This window comes from Vulpes lagopus, chromosome 2, assembly GCF_018345385.1.
Source record: "Vulpes lagopus strain Blue_001 chromosome 2, ASM1834538v1, whole genome shotgun sequence".
NCBI classification, from domain to species: Eukaryota; Metazoa; Chordata; class Mammalia; order Carnivora; family Canidae; genus Vulpes; species Vulpes lagopus.
The window spans coordinates 81,540,298-81,560,167 of record NC_054825.1 but is presented as its reverse complement, the minus strand read 5'-3'; the positions used below and the strand labels follow the sequence as shown (position 1 = coordinate 81,560,167).

The 19,870-nt window shown below is 37.7% G+C and overlaps 1 protein-coding gene across 1 annotated transcript; it reads left to right on the top strand.

Moving 5' to 3' along the window:
• The first annotated feature begins 18,241 nt into the window (after positions 1 to 18,241).
• On the top strand, positions 18,242 to 19,180 carry LOC121477619 (olfactory receptor 4F21-like). Its single transcript, XM_041732068.1, has one exon. The coding sequence runs from the start codon at positions 18,242 to 18,244 to the stop codon at positions 19,178 to 19,180; it is 939 nt and encodes a 312-aa protein (XP_041588002.1).
• The last annotated feature ends 690 nt before the right edge of the window (positions 19,181 to 19,870 follow it).

Here is a 19,870-nt window from a genome sequence, read left to right as displayed (position 1 = left end):
GGGCTATAGTGTTTGCTTTATATATAAATCAATTTAAATCGGTCAATGACTATAATTAGCAGAAAGACTATGGAAAAGTATGTCTACTTTTCTTCCCAGGAAAAGAAGTCACTGGCTTTTCTTTTATGATGCAACATTTTCTCCTTTTATATTTGTTTTTTATGGTTAGCATTTTGAATATATTTGCTTCATAATGTGTATCCAATAGATTTATTACTGATTTGGGAGGAGAGTGGGAAGTTAGTCTGCTATTTGCTCTGCTGACTGCTGTTTATTGAGGGTAGGCTCCTTGTGTGTTTGTGTATTTGCCATAAACTCAATTTCAGCTGAACTTGTATCTATACTCCTTGTGGTCAGTTTTAAGGATGCAACCATTCAAAAACGTTTTGGTCTTTGCTTTTTCAAATGACCCCCACATTTCAATGACCTATGGTGTTCCAATAGCTAATGTTGATTTTTGTTGTTGTTGTTAAAACTCTTCTGACTATGCAGAGTATAAATGCACACTGCAAACTCATATGTGGACAATCCTATGATCATAATTCCCAAGAGGAATCAATTTTTCTATTCATAGGCTAGGACAGTGAGGATATTTTGGTCTTTTCTATGTTCCAGTGTCCCCTCTTCTGTATACTTTCACTAAGAGTCCCAGATAAAAAAAGATGGGATCCCTGGGTGGCTCAATGGTTTAGCCCCTGCCTTCGGCCCAGGGTGTGATTCTGGAGTCCCGGGATCGAGTCCCACATTGGGCTTCCTGCATGGAGCCTGCTTCTCCCTCTGTCAGTGTCTCTGCCTCTCTCACACATCTTTGTGTTTCTCATGAATAAATAAAATCTTGAAGAAAAAAAAAAAGATCCAATTCTACCTCACACTCTTGCAAGACAAAATTTCCCCATAATGGCCAAAGTACTGCCTATTATTCTCATGACTTGCAATCACTTTCCATCAATTTTCCTCTCTCAAAGCTCCCACTGTTTCAGATGCCCTGAGGTCATTTATTTATTTTAAAGAATGCATCTAGAATTCATAAGTATTTTTGTAAGAGTTTCACAATTACCTAAATTTCAATATTGTCAGTAGTAGAAGTATGATCTTATTTTTCTCATCTACAGATATTTTATGAGATTCAAATTAGATAATATGTAAAGGTACCACTTACAGATTACACTGTAATTATTGAATATGTTTGGCTTTATCATTGTCATCATCACCATCATTTGACACAATACTATATTAGTTTTTTTTTAATTCTATGTTTCACAAAGGAATCAACAGAGCTTTGTGGAATGGTAAAGTCAGGAAGGGGAAAAGTGAGTCAAAAATTGTTTAAAAATCCTATTCCATAGTACCATTTCTTCTGCACACTTTGTTTCAAAAGCATAATTTGCCTTTGGGGTATTTTTTATTGGTATTGTAGAATTTTATTGTATATAAATTACACCTCAATAAAGTTGACATAAAGTTAAAATATAAAACTCTAAAACTAGTGCAATGATTTTCACATCCCATATATTCCCCAAAGAAATCAATTGTTCTTTTCTTTAATGATCATTCTCTTTTTTATTTGCTTCAATAGATTATAAACTTATTTTTGGATCTACCACTGAATCCAATATTATTAGTTACATAGAATGTACTCTCCAAGTACTTGATTTGTTGATGCAGTTACTTTGTATAGTATAATATTTAAAGCATTTCTTATTAGCGAAATGAGGAGTTCAAATCATTGCTTTGCAACTTGGCTGTGTGGGTTTGGGCCAATTTCTTGTTCTATATATGCTTATGTTTTTTTCTTCTGTAAAAGAGGGAAAAGACTAGTAATTTTTTCATAAGCTTATTGTAAGAATTAAAAGTGATAATGCTTGTAAATAATTGGCATAGAGAAAACAGTAAAGGCAAAAAGCACTGGACAGAATAAAATTTATCCTTTCAAGAGAGCTTATTCAGTGTCTAATTTTTGCATGTATAGTGGACTTATTCCTCAATAAAAATATAATCACCATCCCCAAACAGGACTGCATAATTATCTAGACAATCTTTGATGCTGGAAACAATTACTAATATACTTTCTTTCTATCATATCCTAACTTATTACCTATTTTTCTTCCTTTAATTTCTTTACTTGTTTGCACTTATCCTCTGTGATATTTATTATTACTTTTTAGATCTGGGATTTTAAGACAAGTCCTCAAGAAGCCATTTCTTTTATTTCTATTACTTTGTTTACAATTGAAGTGAATTGGTTGCTGACTTGTTTAATGGATAGACCACTTTCCAGGTGATTATTCTTTAAAGATGATAAGTAATTCATAAAAATAACTAAGTAGACCATTAAATACTGACAAGCATTATTAATAAATTTTAGAGTGATAACAGACTAAAAAATAAATCAGAATTTTCTCACTATAAGGCATATAAGTAGTCATTCACTACAAGTCTCTCATTATTTGTTAAGGAAGCAGAGACCCAAAGGGATGGAATGACTTGCCTAAGGACATACAGAACTCCCAATTAAATCCATTTTAATCCAGTGGCTTTCTATCAAAACCAGTTGGTATCTATATAAACATGATAACTTACTTTAGGAAATCTTTACTTCCAGAAAATTTTACTGAACATAGCATTTATTTAGCCTCAGAATTAGTAGAATACACTTATCAACTCACATTGAGTCTCATAAAGAGTCAGATGTGATATAATTTTCCTAATAGTGCCATGATTCCTCTGCTCTCACCTTTCTCATTGATCAATATCAAAATATCCCTGCCTCTTCTTACATCAGGCTGCTTTATTCTTCATCTGACAAGACAAATGAGAATATTTGAGTTTATATCTGATTGAAGACTCATTTTATTATTTGACCTATCTTGCAGTCTCTTTCTAAAGCAATCTTTAGAGCTCTCAGTTCCTTTCATTGGTTTGGTTCAGTGGTCAACAAACCATGGCCTGTGAGTAAAATCCAGCTCACCACTTATTTTTGTAAATAAAGTCTCATTGGAAGACAGCCATGCCCATTTATTTATGAATTGTTCATGGTTGCAATCACAACAATGGCAGAGCTGTATATTTGTGATAGAGACCATAAGACTCACAAAACAAAAAATATTTACCCTCTGGTCCTTTAGAGAAAAATTTTGTAGAGTTCCCTGGTCCAAATTAGAATCAACTTTTGTTTGGCTTTTTCTTTTTTTTTTCCACTGAGGTTAATTTATTTTTATTTTTTATTGGAGTTCAATTTGCCAACTGATAGCATAACACCCAGTGCTCATCCCGCCAAGTGACTCCTCAGTGCCCATCACCCAGTCACCCAAACACCCTGCTCACCTGCCCTACCACTACCCCTTGTTCATTTCCCAGGGTGATGTGTTTCTCATGTTTTCTCACTATCACTGATATTTCCACTCATTTTCTCTCCTTTCCCTTTATTCCCTTTCACTAATTTTTATATTACCCAAATGAAAGAGACCATACAATGTTTGTCCTTTTCCGATTGACATATTTCACTCAGCATTAACACTCTCCAGGTCCAACCACGTCGAAGTAAATGGTGGGTATTTGTCATTTCTAATGGCTCTGTAATATTCCACTGTATACATAAACCACATCTTCTTTATCCATTCATCTTTTGATTGAAAACAAAGCTTCTTCCAAACATTGGCTATTGTGGATATTGCTGCTATAAACATCGAGGTGCAGGTGTTGCAGCATTTCATTGCATCTGCATCTTTGGGGTAAATCCCCAGCAGTGCAATTGCTGGGTCATGGGGAATATCTATTTTTAACTCTTTGAGGAACCTCCAAGCAGTTTCTAAGAGTGGCTGCACCAGTTCACATTCCCACCAACAGTGCAAGAGGGTTCCCCTTTCTCCACATCCTCTCCAACATTTGTGGTTTACTGCCTTGTTAATTTTCCCCATTCTCAAGTGTGAGGTGGTATCTCAGTGTGGTTTTGATTTGTATTTCCCTGGTCGACAGTGATGTGGAGCATTTTCTCATCTGCTTTTTGGCCATGTGTATGTCTTCTTTGGTGAAATTTCTGATCATGGCTTTTGCCCATTTCATGATTGGACTGTCTGTTTCTTTGCTGTTGAGTTATTTATAGTTCTTGGAACTTCATAAGTTCTTTATAGATCTTGGAACTTCATAAGTTCTTCATAGATCTTGGATACTAGCCCGTTATCTGATAGGTCATTTGCAAATATCTTCTCCCATTCTGTAGATTATCTTTTAGTTTTGTTGACTGTTTCTTTTGCTGTGCAAAAGTTTCTTATATTGATGAAGTCCCAATAGTTCATTTTTGCTTTTGTTTCTTTTCCCTTCATGGATGATTCTTGCAAGAAGTTGCTGAGGCCAAGTCATAAAAGAGTGTTGCCTGTGTTTTCCTCTAGGATTTGATGGAATCTTGTCTCACATTTAGATCTTTCATCCATTTTGAATTTATCGTTGTGTATGGTGTAAGAGAATGGTCGAGTTTCATTCTTTTGCATGAGGATGTCCAATTTTCCAGCACCTTTTATTGAAGAGACTTTTTTTTTCCAGTGGATGGTCTTTCCTCCTTTGTTGAATATTAGCTGACCATAAAGTTGAGGGTCCACTTCTGGATTCTCTATTCTGTTCCATTGATCTATGTGTCTGTTTTTCTGCCAGTACCAAACTGTCTTGATGACCACAGCTTTGTAGTACAACCTGAAATCTGGCATTTTGATGCCCCCAGCTGTGGTTTTCTTTTTTAATATTCCCCTGGCTACTCAGATTCTTTTCTGATTCCACACAAATCTTAAGATGATTTGTTCCAATTCTCTGAAAAAGTAGACGTTACTTTGAAAAGAATTGCATTAAATGTGTACATTGCCCAGGGTAATATTGACATTTTCACAATATTAATTCTTCCAATCCATGAGCATGGAATATTTTTCCATCTCTTTGTGTCTTCCTCAATTTCTTTCAGAAGTGTTCTGTACTTTTTAAGGTATAGATCCTTTCCCTCTTTTCTTAGGTTTATTCCTAGGTATCTTATGCTTTTGAGTGCAATTGTAAATGGGATTGACTCCTTAAATTCTCTTTCGTCAGTATCATTGTTAGTGTATAGAAATGCCACTGGTGTCTGGGCATTGATTTTGTATCCTGCCACACTGCCAAATTGCTGTATGAGTTCTAGCAATCTTGGGGTGGAAGCTTTTGGGTTTTCTATGTAGAGTATCATGTCATCAGCGAAGAGGGAGAGTTTGACTTCTTCTAAGCCAATTCGAATGCCTTTAATGTCTTTTTGTCGTCTGATTGCTGAGGCGAGGACTTCCAGTACTATGTTGAATAGCAGTGGTGAGAGTGGACATCCCTGTCTTGTTCCTGATCTTAGGGGAAAGGATCCCAGTGCTTCCCCATTGAGAATGATATTGGCTGTGAGCTTTTTGTAGATGGCTTTTAAGATGCTGAGGAATGTTCCCTCTATCCCTACACTCTGAAGAGTTTTGATCAGGAATGGATGCTGTATTTTGTCAAATGCTTTCTCTGCATCTAATGAGAGGATCGTATGGTTCTTGTTTTTGCTCTTGCTGATATGATGAATCACATTGATTGTTTTATGAGTGTTGAACCAGCCTTGTGTCACAGGAATAAATCCTACATGGTCATGGTGAATAATTTTCTAAATGTACCATTGGATCCGATTGGCTAGTGTCTTGTTGAGAATTTTTGCATCCATGATCATCAGGGATATTGGTCTGTAATTCTCCTTTTTGGTGGGGTCTTTGGTTTTGGAATTAAGGTGATGCTGGCCTCAAAGAACGAATTTGGAAATACTCCATCTCTTTCTATCTTTCCAAACAGCTTTAGTAGGATAGGTATGATTTCTTCTTTAAACGTTTGATAGAATTCCCCTGGGAAGCCATCTGGCCCTGGACTTTTGTGTCTTGGGAGGTTTTTGATGACTGCTTCAATTTCCTCCCTGGTTTTTGGCCTGTTCAGGTTTTCTATTTCTTCCTGTTCCAGTTTTGGTAGTTTGTGGCTTTCCAGGAATACGTCCATTTCTTCTAGATTGCCTAATTTATTGGCGTATAGCTGTTCATAACAGGTTTTTAAGATCATTTGTATTTCCTTGGTGTTGGTAGTGATCTCTCCTTTCTCATTCATGATTTTATAAATTTGAGTCTTCTCTCCTTTTTAATAAGGTTGGCTAATGGTTTATCTATCTTATTAATTCTTTCAAAGAACCAACTCCTGGTTCTGTTGATCTGTTCCACAGTTCTTCTGGTCTCGATTTCGTTGAGTTCTGCTCCAATCTTTATTAACTCTCTTCTTCTGCTGGGGGTGGGGTCCATTTGCTGTTTTTTTCTCTAGCTACTTTAGGTGTAAGGTTAGCTTTTGTATTTGAGTTCTTTCCAGTTTTTGAATGGATGCTTGTATTGCGATGTTATTTCCCCCTCAGGACTGCTTTCGCTGCATCCCAAAGATTTGGAATGGTTGTATCTTCATTCTCATTAGTTTCCATGAATCTTTTTAATTCTTCCTTAATTTCCTGGTTGTCCCTTTCATCTTTTAGCAGGATGGTCCTTAAACTCCACGTATTTGAGGTCGTTCCAAACTTCTTGTTGTGATTTAGTTCTAATTTCAAGGCATTATGCTCTGAGAATATGCAGGGGACTATCGCAATCTTCTGGTAGCAGTCCAGACCCGATTTGTGACCCAGTATGTGGTCTATTCTAGAGAAAGTTCCATGTGCACTTGAGAAGAATGTGTATTCAGTTGAGTTTGGACTTAAAGTTCTGTAGATATCTGTGAAATCCATCTGGTCCAGTGTATCATGTAAAGCTCTCGTTCCTTTGGAGATATTGTGTTTAGAAGACCTATCGAGTGTAGAAAGGGCTAGATTGACGTCACCAAGTATAAGTGTATTATTATCTAAGTATGTCTTAAGTTTGCTTATTAATTGATTTAAATATTTGGGAGCTCCCACATTCAGGGCATATATATTGAGGATTGTTAAGTCCTCTTGTTGGATAGATCCTTTAAGTATGATATAGTGTCCCTCTTCATCTCTCACTACAGTCTTCGGGGTAAATATCAGTTTATCTGATATAAGGATGGCTACCCCTGCTTTCCTTGAGGACCATCTGAATGGTAAATGGTTCTCCAACCTTTTATTGGTTGTAGGTGTCCTTCTGTCTAAAATGAGTCTCCTGTAAACAGCAAATAGATGGGTCCTGCTTTTTTATCCAGTCTGAAACCCTGCGCCTTTTGATGGGGTCATTAAGCCCATTCACGTTCAGAGTTACTATTGACAGATATGAGTTTAGTGTCATCATGATATCTATTCAGTCCTTGTTTTTGTGGATTGTTCCACTGGACTTCTTCTTAAAGGGGAATTTTAAGAGTACCCCTTAAAATTTCTTGCAGAGCTGGTTTGGAGGTCACATATTCTTTCAGTTCCTGCCTGTCTTGGAAGCTCTTTATCTCTCCTTCCATTTTTTTTTTTTTTTTTTTTTTTTTTTTTTTTTTTTTTTTTTTTTCCCTTTTTTTTTTTTTTTTATTGGTGTTTAATTTACCAACATACAGAAAAACACCCAGTGCTCATCCCGTCAAGTGTCCACCTCAGTGCCCGTCACCCATTCCCCTCCAACACCCGCCCTCCTCCCCTTCCACCACCCCTAGTTCGTTTCCCCAAGTTAGGAGTCTTTATGTTCTGTCTCCCTTCCTGATATTTCCCAACATTTCTTTTCCCTTCCTTTATATTCCCTTTCACTATTATTCATATTCCCCAAATGAATGAGAACATACACTGTTTGTCCTTCTCCGATTGACTTATTTCACTCAGCATAATACCCTCCAGTTCCATCCACGTTGAAGCAAATGGTGGGTATTTGTCGTTTCTAATTGCTGAGTAATATTCCTGGATAAAGTATTCTTGGCTGCAGGTTCTTCTCATTTAGGACCCTGAATATATCCTTCCAGCCCTTTCTGGCCTGCCTGGTCTCTGTGGAGAGGTCTGTGGTTACCCTAATACTCCTCCCCATAAAATCAGGGATTTCTTGTCTCTTGCTGCTTTAACGATCTTCTCTTTATCTTTGGAATTTGCAAGCTTATCTATTAAATGTCGAGGTGTTGAACGGTTTTTACTGAATTTAGGGGGGGGACTCTCTCTATTTCCTGGATCTGAATGCCTGTTTCCCTTTCCAGATTAGGAAAATTTTCAGGTATGATTTGTTCAAATACATATTCTGGCCCTCTGTCCCTTTTGGCGCCCTCGGGAACCCCAATTAAACGTAGGTTTTTCTTCCTCAGGCTGTCGTTTATTTCCCTTAATCTGTCTTCATGGTCTTTTAATTGTCTGTTTTTTCTTCAGTTTCCCTCTTTGCCATCAACTTGTCTTCTGTGTCACTCAGTCGTTCTTCCACCTCGTTAACCCTCGTCGTTAAACGTCTTTTGGATTGCACCTCATTCAATTGACTTTTAATTTCTGCCTGATTAGGTCTAAATTCTGCAGTCATGAAGTCTCTTGAGAACTTTATGCTTTTTTCTAGAGCCACCAGTAGCTTTCTAGTAGTGCTTCTGAATTGGCTTTCTGACATTGAATTGTAATCCAGATTTTGTAACTCTGTGGGAGAGGGGACTGTTTCTGATTCTTTCTTTTGAGGTGAGGTTTTCCTTCTAGTCATTTTGCTCAGTGCAGAGTGGTCAAAACAAGTTGTATTGGGAAAAGGAGAAAAAGAGAGGCGAGAAAGAAGGAAAGAATAGAGAAAAAGAAAAAAGAAAAAAAGGAAGAAAGAAAAAGAGAAAGAAAAAGAAAGGGGGAAAAAGGGTGGGGGAAGCAAACAGAAATCAAAAAGAGAAAAAAATGGGAGTATCTTCTGATTCTGTGTACTTTAAGTCCCTTGACTTCCCCTGGAACTTGTCCGTCTCGCTGGTCTTCTGGGGGAGGGGCCTGCTGTGCTGATTCTCAGGTGTTAGCACTTGGGGCAGCTGCTCTGCCCCTGCCTGGTGCAGGGCTCAGTGGGGGTTGTTTACCCCGTGAGGCCCCAGGAGGAACAACCTCAGGGGCGGGGCCAGCTCTGCAGCCCTGGAGTCAGCTCCCGCAGTAGCTCCGGGGCTCTCCGTCTGCAGGGCCTGGAGGCTCCGGGGCGGGGCCGCTGATCTGCTCAGCTCTGGGCAGGAGCGTCCTTGCTGTCCTGGGCCCTCCCGGCCTCTGCCTGTCCCGGGGGAGGCTGGATCCTGGGCTGTGTCCTGGCGCCCTGTGCTCCGGGGTCTGCGCTGTTGGATTCGCCTCCCGCCCCATAGCCCCCTCCGCGGAACCGCCACCCGAGCCCCTCCGAGCTGCTCCGGGTCCCGCCGAGCGCTGCAGCCCTTAGGGAGCTCGGCGCATCTCCCCGGGTGCAGGTGCCTGTTAGTGTCCCCAGGAGCCCGAGGGCATCCCCGCCCTCCTGGGTCCTGCTCTAACTCCCTGTGGGCCCCTTTCCGCGGGGAAGGTTGGTGCAGCTCCTGCTCCTCCGGGACGGGCTCTCCTGTCCTGGGGACACTCGCCCCAGCCTCAGCCCGGCTCCTCGCGGGGCCCCACCCCTTGGAGGCCTTTTGTGTCTTTATTTCTTTTCCCTGTCTTCCTACCTGATAGAAGCGTGAACTCTTCTCACTGTAGCATTCCAGCTGGTCTCTCTTTAAATCTCAGGCCGAATTCGCAGATTTTCAGGATGATTTGAATGTTATCTAGGTAATTTGGTGGGGACAGGTGACTTGGGGACCCTACTCTTCCGCCGTCTTGCCCCTCCTCCTTCCTAAGTTTTCTTTTAGGAATTTAATGGTTTCAGGTAATCAATCTATTTTAAATTAATTTTCAAGAATTAATTTTAAAATATGCAATAAAAGAATGTTTTAGCATAGGGGTCTAGTTTCATTCTTTTACACAAGAATACCCAATTAGCACAGCATATGTATAAGAGACTTTTTTTCATTGAATATTCTTGGTTCTTATTTCAAATAGTAGTTGAATGTATATGCTTGGCTTTATTTCTTTTTTTTTTTTCCAAGTGCTTTTTTTTTAAATAAATTTGTTTTTTATTGGTGTTCAATTTGCCAACATATAGAATAACACCCAGTGCTCATCCCATCAAGTGCCCCCCTCAGTGCCCCCTCAGTGCCCGTCACCTAGTTACCCCCACCCCCTGCCCACCTCCCTTTCCACCACCCCTAGTATACAATGGAATATTCCTCAGCCATTAGAAACGACAAATACCCACCATTTGCTTCGACATAGATGGAACTGGAGGGTATTATGCTGAGTGAAATAAGTCAATCAGAGAAGGACAAACATTATATGGTCTCATTCATTTGGGGAATATAAAAAATAGTGAAAGGGAATAAAGGGGAAAGGAGAAAAATGAATGGGAAAAATCAGAAAGGGAGACAGAAGATGAAAGACTCCTAACTCTGGCTTTATTTCTGAGCTCTGAATTCTGGTCCATTGTTTTATTTGTCTGTTTCTATGCCAGTACTATCCTGTTGCAATTACTATAGCTTCATAAGTAGCTTGAAATCAGGAAGATTGATGCCTCCTGCTTTTTCTTTCCCAAGATTTAACTATTCAGTCTCTTCAGGTTCCATATAAATCTTAGGAGTGTTTTTTCTACTCTGTAAAAAAAATGCTTTTGGAATCTTAATAGATGTTTCATCAAATTTACAGTTAGCATTCAATACTATGGAAATTTCAACAATACTAATTCTTTTAATCCATGAATACGGAATACCTTTCCATTTATTTGTCCTTTTTTCCCCAGAAATGTCTTATAGTTTCTGAAGTAGTGATTTTTCACCTGTTTGGTAAAATTAATTCCCAAGCATTTTATGGTATTTTTGATGCTATTGTAGAAAGGACTTGATTTTGTTATTTCTTTTTCAGAAAATATGTTGTCAGTGTACAGAAATGATACTAAATTTTCTATATTTCATATCCTATAACTAAAATGAATTTGTTCATTAGTTCTGTTTTGTTTTGGGGTTTTTTTTAGGAACAGGCAGTGATCCAAACTTGGCCTATTGGTTATAATTTTTCAACTCCCAACCTAGAATAACATTTTTAAGTTTTTTTCTTTTGTTCAACAGTTCATCACGGTCCCATACCACTTTTGTCTGGTTAGAATCCAATATGATTAAAGAATATAATAGTTTCACAAAGATATTTATTTATTCATTTGTCCATTCAATACATTTTTAGTGTTACATGATAGATTTTGGAATAAGTAAAAGATAAATCATTTTGAATGGGAAAGAATCATGAATGCTTATGAGAATACTACCCTTGCATAAAGCCTCTTGCTTGTTCTGGAAAAAAAATATTTATACATATGGCTCAACTCTCCCATTCCATAAATAAAGGCATCTGCAATAATTGTGGAAGACTTCTCACTCTTCCCAAAAGAGCATATCTAAGTAGGCTCACATTTCCATATTTCCTGATTTATTTTTTTAATAAATTAATTTTTATTGGTGTTCAATTTACCTGATTTAAATGGTACTTATTTTCTGCCCGTCCACCATGTTATATTGTCTAATATACAGGAGATATTCAAACACTGATCTTTTTTTAAAAAAACTCTCATCACCCGGAAACCCCCATGGCCCAGTGGTTTGGTGCCGCCTTCCGCCGAGGTGTGATCCTGGAGACTAGGGATCCAGTCCCTGTCGGCCTCCCTGCGTGGAACCTGCTTCTCTCCCTCTCCCTCTGTCTGTGTCTCTGCCTCTCTCTCTCTCTCATGAATAAATAAATAAAATAATAAATAAATAAAAACTCTCATCACCAAGTAACTCTTCTGATATTTTTTTCCCTTGGGAAAATTAACATGAATCACAGACCTGGTTCCCAGGAGGAATCAATAAAAGGCTAGTTATTAGAGATCTGAGAAACATCAATGGGTCACTAACACCTACTACTACTAATTAACTGTATTCTCATTGGGAAGAAACATATATTTTGTCTTGGATGTGACTATACTACAAAGCAGAAATGAAAATTTTTGAGTTTCTACAAACGCTGCTGCACACCTTAGAACAGAACAGGTGGGTAAAAAAAATGCTCCTAATGTTGAGTAATGCCACAATAAACTCTCTCTTCTTATACTCGCATTCTACTTTCTGTTTCTTTTCCACTTGTATACTTCCCTTCTGTCACTAGTTATTCCATACTTTTTGAACACTATTCTTACTATTGTAATTACAAAATTAAATTATTATCTAAGAAAGAGATTTCTGAAAGAATTAACATTTTTGCTGTCCCTTTGGTGGATTAATATCTCAAGGATCTTGCATCCATCACCACTCCCTTCACCATCTTAAGTGATATTCCATGTTTCCTATTGTGAGGATCAAATATGGTAAATATGTCTTGCCCACCCAATTCCCACTCATGCTTCTAACAGACCACATAAATGGAAATGATTCTTTGCCCTCATCCAGGGAATGCTGGGGTGAGTCAGTTCCCTCCACTTGGCATATCTGACAAAGCTTTTGATGATGTTAGCCAATGACTGAGTCAAGAAGTAGAGGGATAATGATAAGAATGAATATGACTTAATAGAATTAATGTCCATCAGTTGTGAAAAGGACCTCTATTAGAAGCAAGTTAAGATGGTTAAGAGGAGAAATTTTAAAAAATCATGAATATGATACAATGACAGGACATTGGCAAAATGAGTTTTGGACAGCTTTGCTTCCTTGTATTTTCAGTTTTAGTTTGGTTATAAGTGATCTTGCCCCTGAAGGAGTGGGAATTTTCAATCATTAAATTTGAAAGACCTAAGTTCTATCTGATTTTCTGCATTACCTACTTAAAAAGGTTCCTATGTTCTGAATGTTAAAGTCAAAATATCCAGCAAGGATAGCAGCTATCTCTTTTGAGAATTTAGCTCCAAAGAATTTCTGATTCTTTAACATTTTCAAAAAACAAAAAACAACTAAAAATTTTTAACTGATTTGAATTCACCTTCATTTCATATATACATATATTTTATTTGTGTAACTAAATTTTTTTATTTAAACTCAATTAGCCACTATGTAGTACATAATTAGTTTCAGATGATAGTTTTCAATAATTCGTCAGTTGCATATAATAGCCAGTGCTCATCACACCACATGCTCTCCTTAGTGCCTATCACCCAGTTGCCCCATCCCCCCACCCAGCTCCCCTTCAGCAACCCTCAGTTTGTTTCCCGGAGTTAATGAGCAGTGGGTGTTATTCTGTATGTTGGCAAATTGAACACCAATAAAAAATAAATTTATTGTTAAAAAAAAAAAGAATCTCTCATGAATTGTCTCCCTCTCTGATTTTTTCCCAGTTTTCCCTCCCTTCCCTATGGTCCTCTGCAGTATTTCCTATATTCCACATATGAATGAAACCATATGATATTTTTATTTTTTTATTTTTAATAAATTTATTTTTTATTGGTGTTCAATTTGTCAACATACAGAATAACACCGAGTGCTCATCCCGTCAAGTGCCCTTTCAGTGCCCACCACTCAGTCACGTCCACCCCCCCATCCACCTCCCCTTCCACCATGCCTAGTTCGTTTCCCACAGTTAGGATTCTTTCATGTTCTGTCTCCCTTTCTGATATTTCCCACACATTTTTTTCTCCTTTCCCCTTTATTCCCTTTCACTATTTTCTATATTCCCAAAATGAATGAGACCATATAATGTTTGTCCTTCTCCGATTGACTTATTTCACTCAGCATAATACCCTCCAGTTCCACCCACGTCGAACCAAATGGTGAGTATTTGTCGTTTCTAATGGCTAATATTCCATTGTGTACATAAACCACATCTTTTTTATCCATTCATCTGTTGACAGACACTGAGGCTCCTTCCACAGTTTGGCTATTGTTGACATCGCTGCTATAAACATCAGGTTGCAGGTGTCCTGGCGTTTCATTGCATCTGTATCTTTGGGGTAAATCCCCAGCAGTGCAATTGCTGGGTCATACATAGGGCGGGTCTATTTTTAACTCTTTGAGGAACCTCCACACAGTTTTCCAGGGTGGCTGCACCAGTTCACATTCCCACCAACAGTGTAAGAGGGTTCCCTTTTCTCCGCATCCTCTCCAACATTTGTGGTCTCCTGCCTTGTTAATGTTCCCCATTCTCACTGGTGTGAGGTGGTATCTCATTGTGGTTTTGATTTATATTTCCCTGATGGCAAGTGATGCAGAGCATTTTCTCATGTGTGTGTTGGCCATGTCTATGTCTTCCTCTGTGAGATTTCTGTTCATGTCTTTTACCCATTTCATGATTTTATTGTTTGTTTCTTTGCTGTTGAGTTTAATAAGTTCTTTATAGATCTTGGAAACCAGCCCCTTATCTGATAGGTCATTTGGAAATATCTTCTCCCATTCTGTAGGTTGTCTTTTAGTTTTGTTGACTGTATCCTTTGCTGTGCAAAAGCTTCTTATCTTGATGACGTCCCCATAGTTCATTTTAGCTTTTGTTTTGCATTTCGTGGATGAATCTTGCAAGAAGTACTGTGGCCGAGTTCAAAAAGGGTGTTGCCTGTGTTCTCATCTAGCATTTTGATGGACTCTTGTCTCACATTTAGATCTTTCATCCATTTTGAATTTATCTTTGTGTATGGTGCAAGAGAGTGGTCTATTTTCATTCTTCTGCATGTGGATGTCCAATTTTCCCAGCACCATTTATTGAAGAACTGTCTTTCATCTAGTGGATAGTCTTTCCTCCTTTGTCGAATATTAGTGGACCATAAAGTTGAGGGTTCACTTCTGGATTCTCTATTCTGTTCCATTGATCTATGTGTCTGTTTTTGTGCCAGTATCAAACTGTCTTGATGACCGCAGATTTGTAGTACAACCTGAAATCTGGCATTGTGATGCCCCCAGATATGGTTTTCTTTTTTAAAATTCCCCTGGCTATTTGGGGTCTTTCTGATTCCACACAAATCCTAAAATAATTTGTTCCAACTCTCTGAAGAAAGTCCATGGTATTTTGATAGGGATTGCATTAAATGTGTAAGTTGCCCTGGGTAACATTGACATTTTCACAATATTAATTCTTCCAATCCATGAGCATGGAATATTTTTCCATCTCTTTGTGTCTTCCTCAATTTCTTTCAGAAGTGTTCTGTAGTTTTTAGGGTATAGATCCTTTACCTCTTTGGTTAGGTTTATTCCTAGGTATATTATGCTTTTGGGCGCAATTGTAAATGGGATTGACTCCTTAATTTCTCTTTCTTCAGTCTTATTGTTAGTGTATGGAAATGCCACTGATTTCTGGGCATTGATTTTGGATCCTTCCACATTGGCAAATTGCTATATGAGTTCTAGCAATTTTGGGTGGAGGCTTTTGGGTTTTCTATGTAGAGTATCATGTCATCGGTGAAGAGGGAGAGTTTGACTTCTTCTTTGCCAAGTTGAATGTCTTTAATGTATTTTTCTTTCTGATTGCTGAGGCTAAGACTTCTAGTACTATGTTGAACAGCAGTGGTGAGAGTGGACATCCGTGTCTTGTTCCTGATCTTAGGGGAAAGGCTCCCAGTGCTTCCCCATTGAGAATTATATTGGCTGTGGCTTTTTCGTAGATGGCTTTTAAGTTGTTGAGAAATATTCCCTCTATCCCTACACTCTGAAGAGTTTTGATCAGGAATGGATGCTGTATTTTGTCAAATGCTTTCTCTGCATCTAATGAGAGGATCATATGGTTCTTGGTTTTTCTCTTTTGATATGATGAATCACATTGATTGTTTTACGAGTGTTGAACCAGCCTTGCATCCTGGGGATAAATCCCACTTGGTCATGGTGAATAATTTTCTTAATGTATTGTTGGATCCTATGGCTAGTATCTTGTTGAGAATTTTTGCATCCATGTTCATCAGGGATATTGGTCTATAGTTCTTTGTGGTGGGGTCTTTGTCTGGTTTGGGGATTAAGGTGATGCTGGCCTCGTAGAATGAGTTTGGAAGTACTCCATCTCTTTTCTATCTTTCCAAACAGCTTTAGTAGAATAGGTATGATTTCTTCTTTAAACGTTTGATAGAATTCCCCAGGGAAGCCATCTGGCCCTGGACTTTTGTGTCTTGGGAGATTTTTGATGACTGCTTCAATTTCCTCCCTGGTTATTGGCCTGTTCAGGTTCTCTGTTTCTTCTTGTTGCATTTTGGTAGTTTGTGGTTTTCCAAAAGTGCGTCCATTTCTTCTAGATTGCCTGATTTTTTGGAGTGTAGCTGTTCATAGAAACCATATGATAATTGTCTTTCTCGATTGACTTATTTCATCCAGCATAATACCCTCCAGTTCCATCCATGTCGAAGTAAATAGTGGGTATTCATCTTTTCTGATGGCTGAGTCACATTCCATTGTCATATATACGTGTATTTTATATAATATATATATTGCTATGTTCAGAAGTATAATTACAATGTGTTACCATCTAACACTCTTATAATACCATCAACTATATTCTCTATGCTGTACATTACATCCCCATGACTTATTCATTTCATAATCAGAAGCCTATACCTCCCGCTCCCTTCATTCCTCTCTGTCCAACCCTTTGCCACCCTTGTCTCTGGCAACCACCAGTTTCCTCTCTGTATTTATGAATCTATTTCCACCTTTTCATAATTTTTTATTACAAACACATGGCCAACTAGAAAAATACAAAATATACATGATCAATCTTTCCAATATTAAAATTACCTCAAATGTCATTATCCAGTGATCTTGAGATGTTGATGTATATATTTACATATTTTTGTAGTGTATACTTATAAAGAGCATATCATATAATACATACTTGTAAAAAATTTTCGTTGCTTTACAATTTAGTGAACATGTCAACAAATTTAAATTTGCACCATTTATAATAGCACACTCATTCAAATATTAATCTTATCAAATTCCCTTTAATGCATGTCTTCTCATATCTTCTTTTAAATGTGCTTTTAATTTTTCACTTTAGATTAAATAATGAATGAATCCCAACATGTACTTTATACATATGTATATACATCTCCAACTTTTCTACTTATCCATAGTGATAATAGATACTCCCTTTGAAAAAATTATTATAACAATTTTACTCACCTTCAAATAGCATTTTAGCTGAACTAACCTTTAACTAAACTTTAACCTTTAACTTTAATGACTCTTTGGGATCCTGTAGTTTTTACATGCTCTTAGTGTACATTGACTAAATATTTTATCTCAGTGAAGACACCATGATCTCTCACTTCTGTGCTTGAATTGCATTACACATTTCTCATTACACATTACTCACTGAGTTCTTACTCGTTACACATTAATGATTAAGAACTCATTAATCCTAGAATAGACCTCTCAAGAGTACAAAATCTCTCAATCCTACCAAAGTACTGAGAAGCCCTTTTTCTGTGTTTTCTGACACTGTCTTTGGGGTCAGGAGGGTCACTTGATTTAAAGTGTATTTCTCGGGATCCCTGGGTGGTGCAGCAGTTTGGTGCCTGCCTTTGGCCCGGGGCGCAATCCTGGAGACCCGGGATCGAATCCCACGTCAGGCTCCCGGTGCATGGAGCCTGCTTCTCCCTCTGCCTGTGTCTCTGCCTCTCTCTCTCTCTGTGTGTGACTATCATAAATAAAAAAAAAAATTTTTTTTAAATTTAAAGTGTATTTCTCCAAGTGATTCGTTGCGGTCACAAGTATTGTGAACTATCAGAATACTAAGCCTTTTCATTTTGTGTAAGCATTCCTCTTAGATTCAACACTCTTTCACTCATTGTCTGGTGACTATTCTATGAGTGATTAATGCCTGAGATCTCACAAGTGTAAGTAAAAGAATAATCAGAGAGTACATTCTATTAGAATATATGCATACAACTGTGATTAACTGAATATTCAAAGTATGGCTGACTATTCATGATACAAAAGCTATTTTCTTGAATATATATGAAAAAGACTAAATAAGCACAATGAGCATGGTAAAGAGGCTCGCTACCAGAAGGTATTTTTTTTTTTGCTCTTAATTCCTCCATATCTCTAAATAATATTGTTTCCTTCTCTCTCCAGTCTAACTTTTGATTATCTCATTTCTCCTACTCATTTATCTTCCTTTCACCTGCCCTCTCTGTATGTTTTCCAATAGTACATTTTGGCATTTGCAACAGAGTTCCTACAAAAGCATTGATAGGCAAACAACATATCAGTGTTCAGTTCCCATAGTTCTCAGCTCTTCCTTACTTTCTACCCTCAGAATACTTCAGCATCTTCTCTACTGATTAAGCCAATGGATGCAGCAAATGACTCTGTGGTATCTGAATTTGTATTGATTGGACTTTCAAATTCATGGGAGATGCACCTTTCTCTCTTTTTGTTCTTCTCTGTGTTCTATGTGGGAATTATCTTGGGAAACCTCTTCATTGTGTTCATGGTAATTATTGACTGTCATTTACACACCCCCATGTACTTCTTACTGGCCAATCTCTCCCTACTTGATCTAGGTTTATCATCTACTACAGTCCCCAAAATGATTTCTGATCTTTTCACTGACCACAACATCATTTCATTTCCAAAATGCATGATACAGATATTTTTTATTCATGTCACGGGTGGAGTTGAGATGGTGCTGCTCATAGCCATGGCATATGACCGGTACACTGCAATCTGTAAGCCTCTCCACTACCTGACCATCATGAGCTCCAAAATGTGTGTCTCCTTTGTAGCGGCTGCCTGGATAGTGGGGATAGTTCACGCTGTATCTCAGTTTGTTTTTGTCATAAACTTGCCCTTTTGTGGCCCTAATGAAGTAGATAGTTTTTACTGTGATTTTCCTCGGGTCATGAAACTTGCTTGTGTAGACACTTATAAGCTAGAGTTTGTAATCATTGTTAACAGTGGGTTTATATCCATGGCTACCTTCTTCTCTTTAATTATATCCTATATCTTCATTTTGGTCACTGTCTGGAAACGTTCTTCAGGGGATTTATCCAAAGCATTTGTCACACTGTCAGCTCACATCACTGTAGTGATTTTGTTTTTTATGCCATGCATGTTTCTCTATGTGTGGCCTTTCCCTACAACATCACTGGATAAGTATTTATTCATTGTGGACTTCGCTATCACACCCCTCTTGAATCCTGCCATCTATACATTAAGAAACAAAGACATGAGAGTGGCCATGAGAAGACTGGTCAAAAGGATTGTGGGTCTTCATGGGATCTCATAATGAATGGAGCAGATCTACATACAACATGCTGCAGGTTCACCAGGAACTCCGCAATTCACGTGACTGTCATTGTTACTATGGTAAGAACTATTATTTGGAGAAATAGTTCAACAAAGGTCCACCTGTAGAAACTGATTATTGAATCAAGGGTGATTTTATTTTGCTAACCATAGAGAATAAACTGACTTCACCTACTTCCATCATGAGGAATGATGAGAATAGAAAACTGAGCAGATTTTTAGGAGTCAATTTAACATTCAAATACCATTTTCTGGGTGACATTTTCTGGGACCTGCTAATTGTATTTATTCTCAATTTTAAATTAATACCTCAAAAAATGATAAATATATCTCATAGTAAATTTAGAGATTTAATAGATAAAATGTGACTTGAGTAAATTAAAATCAATGAATTCTGTGTTGTAATTCCTATTTTAATTTTAGTTTAACTTAAAATAAGAACAAAATCAATTACGTATTATTTATGTTAAACCCCAAACACAAACCTGACTTTGTCAGTTTAGGATGCCATTTAGTTTTGTGTTTAGATTTGAGTGATTTTAAGAAGGGAGAGAATTTTCTTAACATTATCAATACTTTAGATAAATACAAACCAGAGCTTTTTAATAGTTTTTTCTACCTCTCTATTATCCTAAAAATGCAGTCTTTCCATATTCAATCAAATCACCTG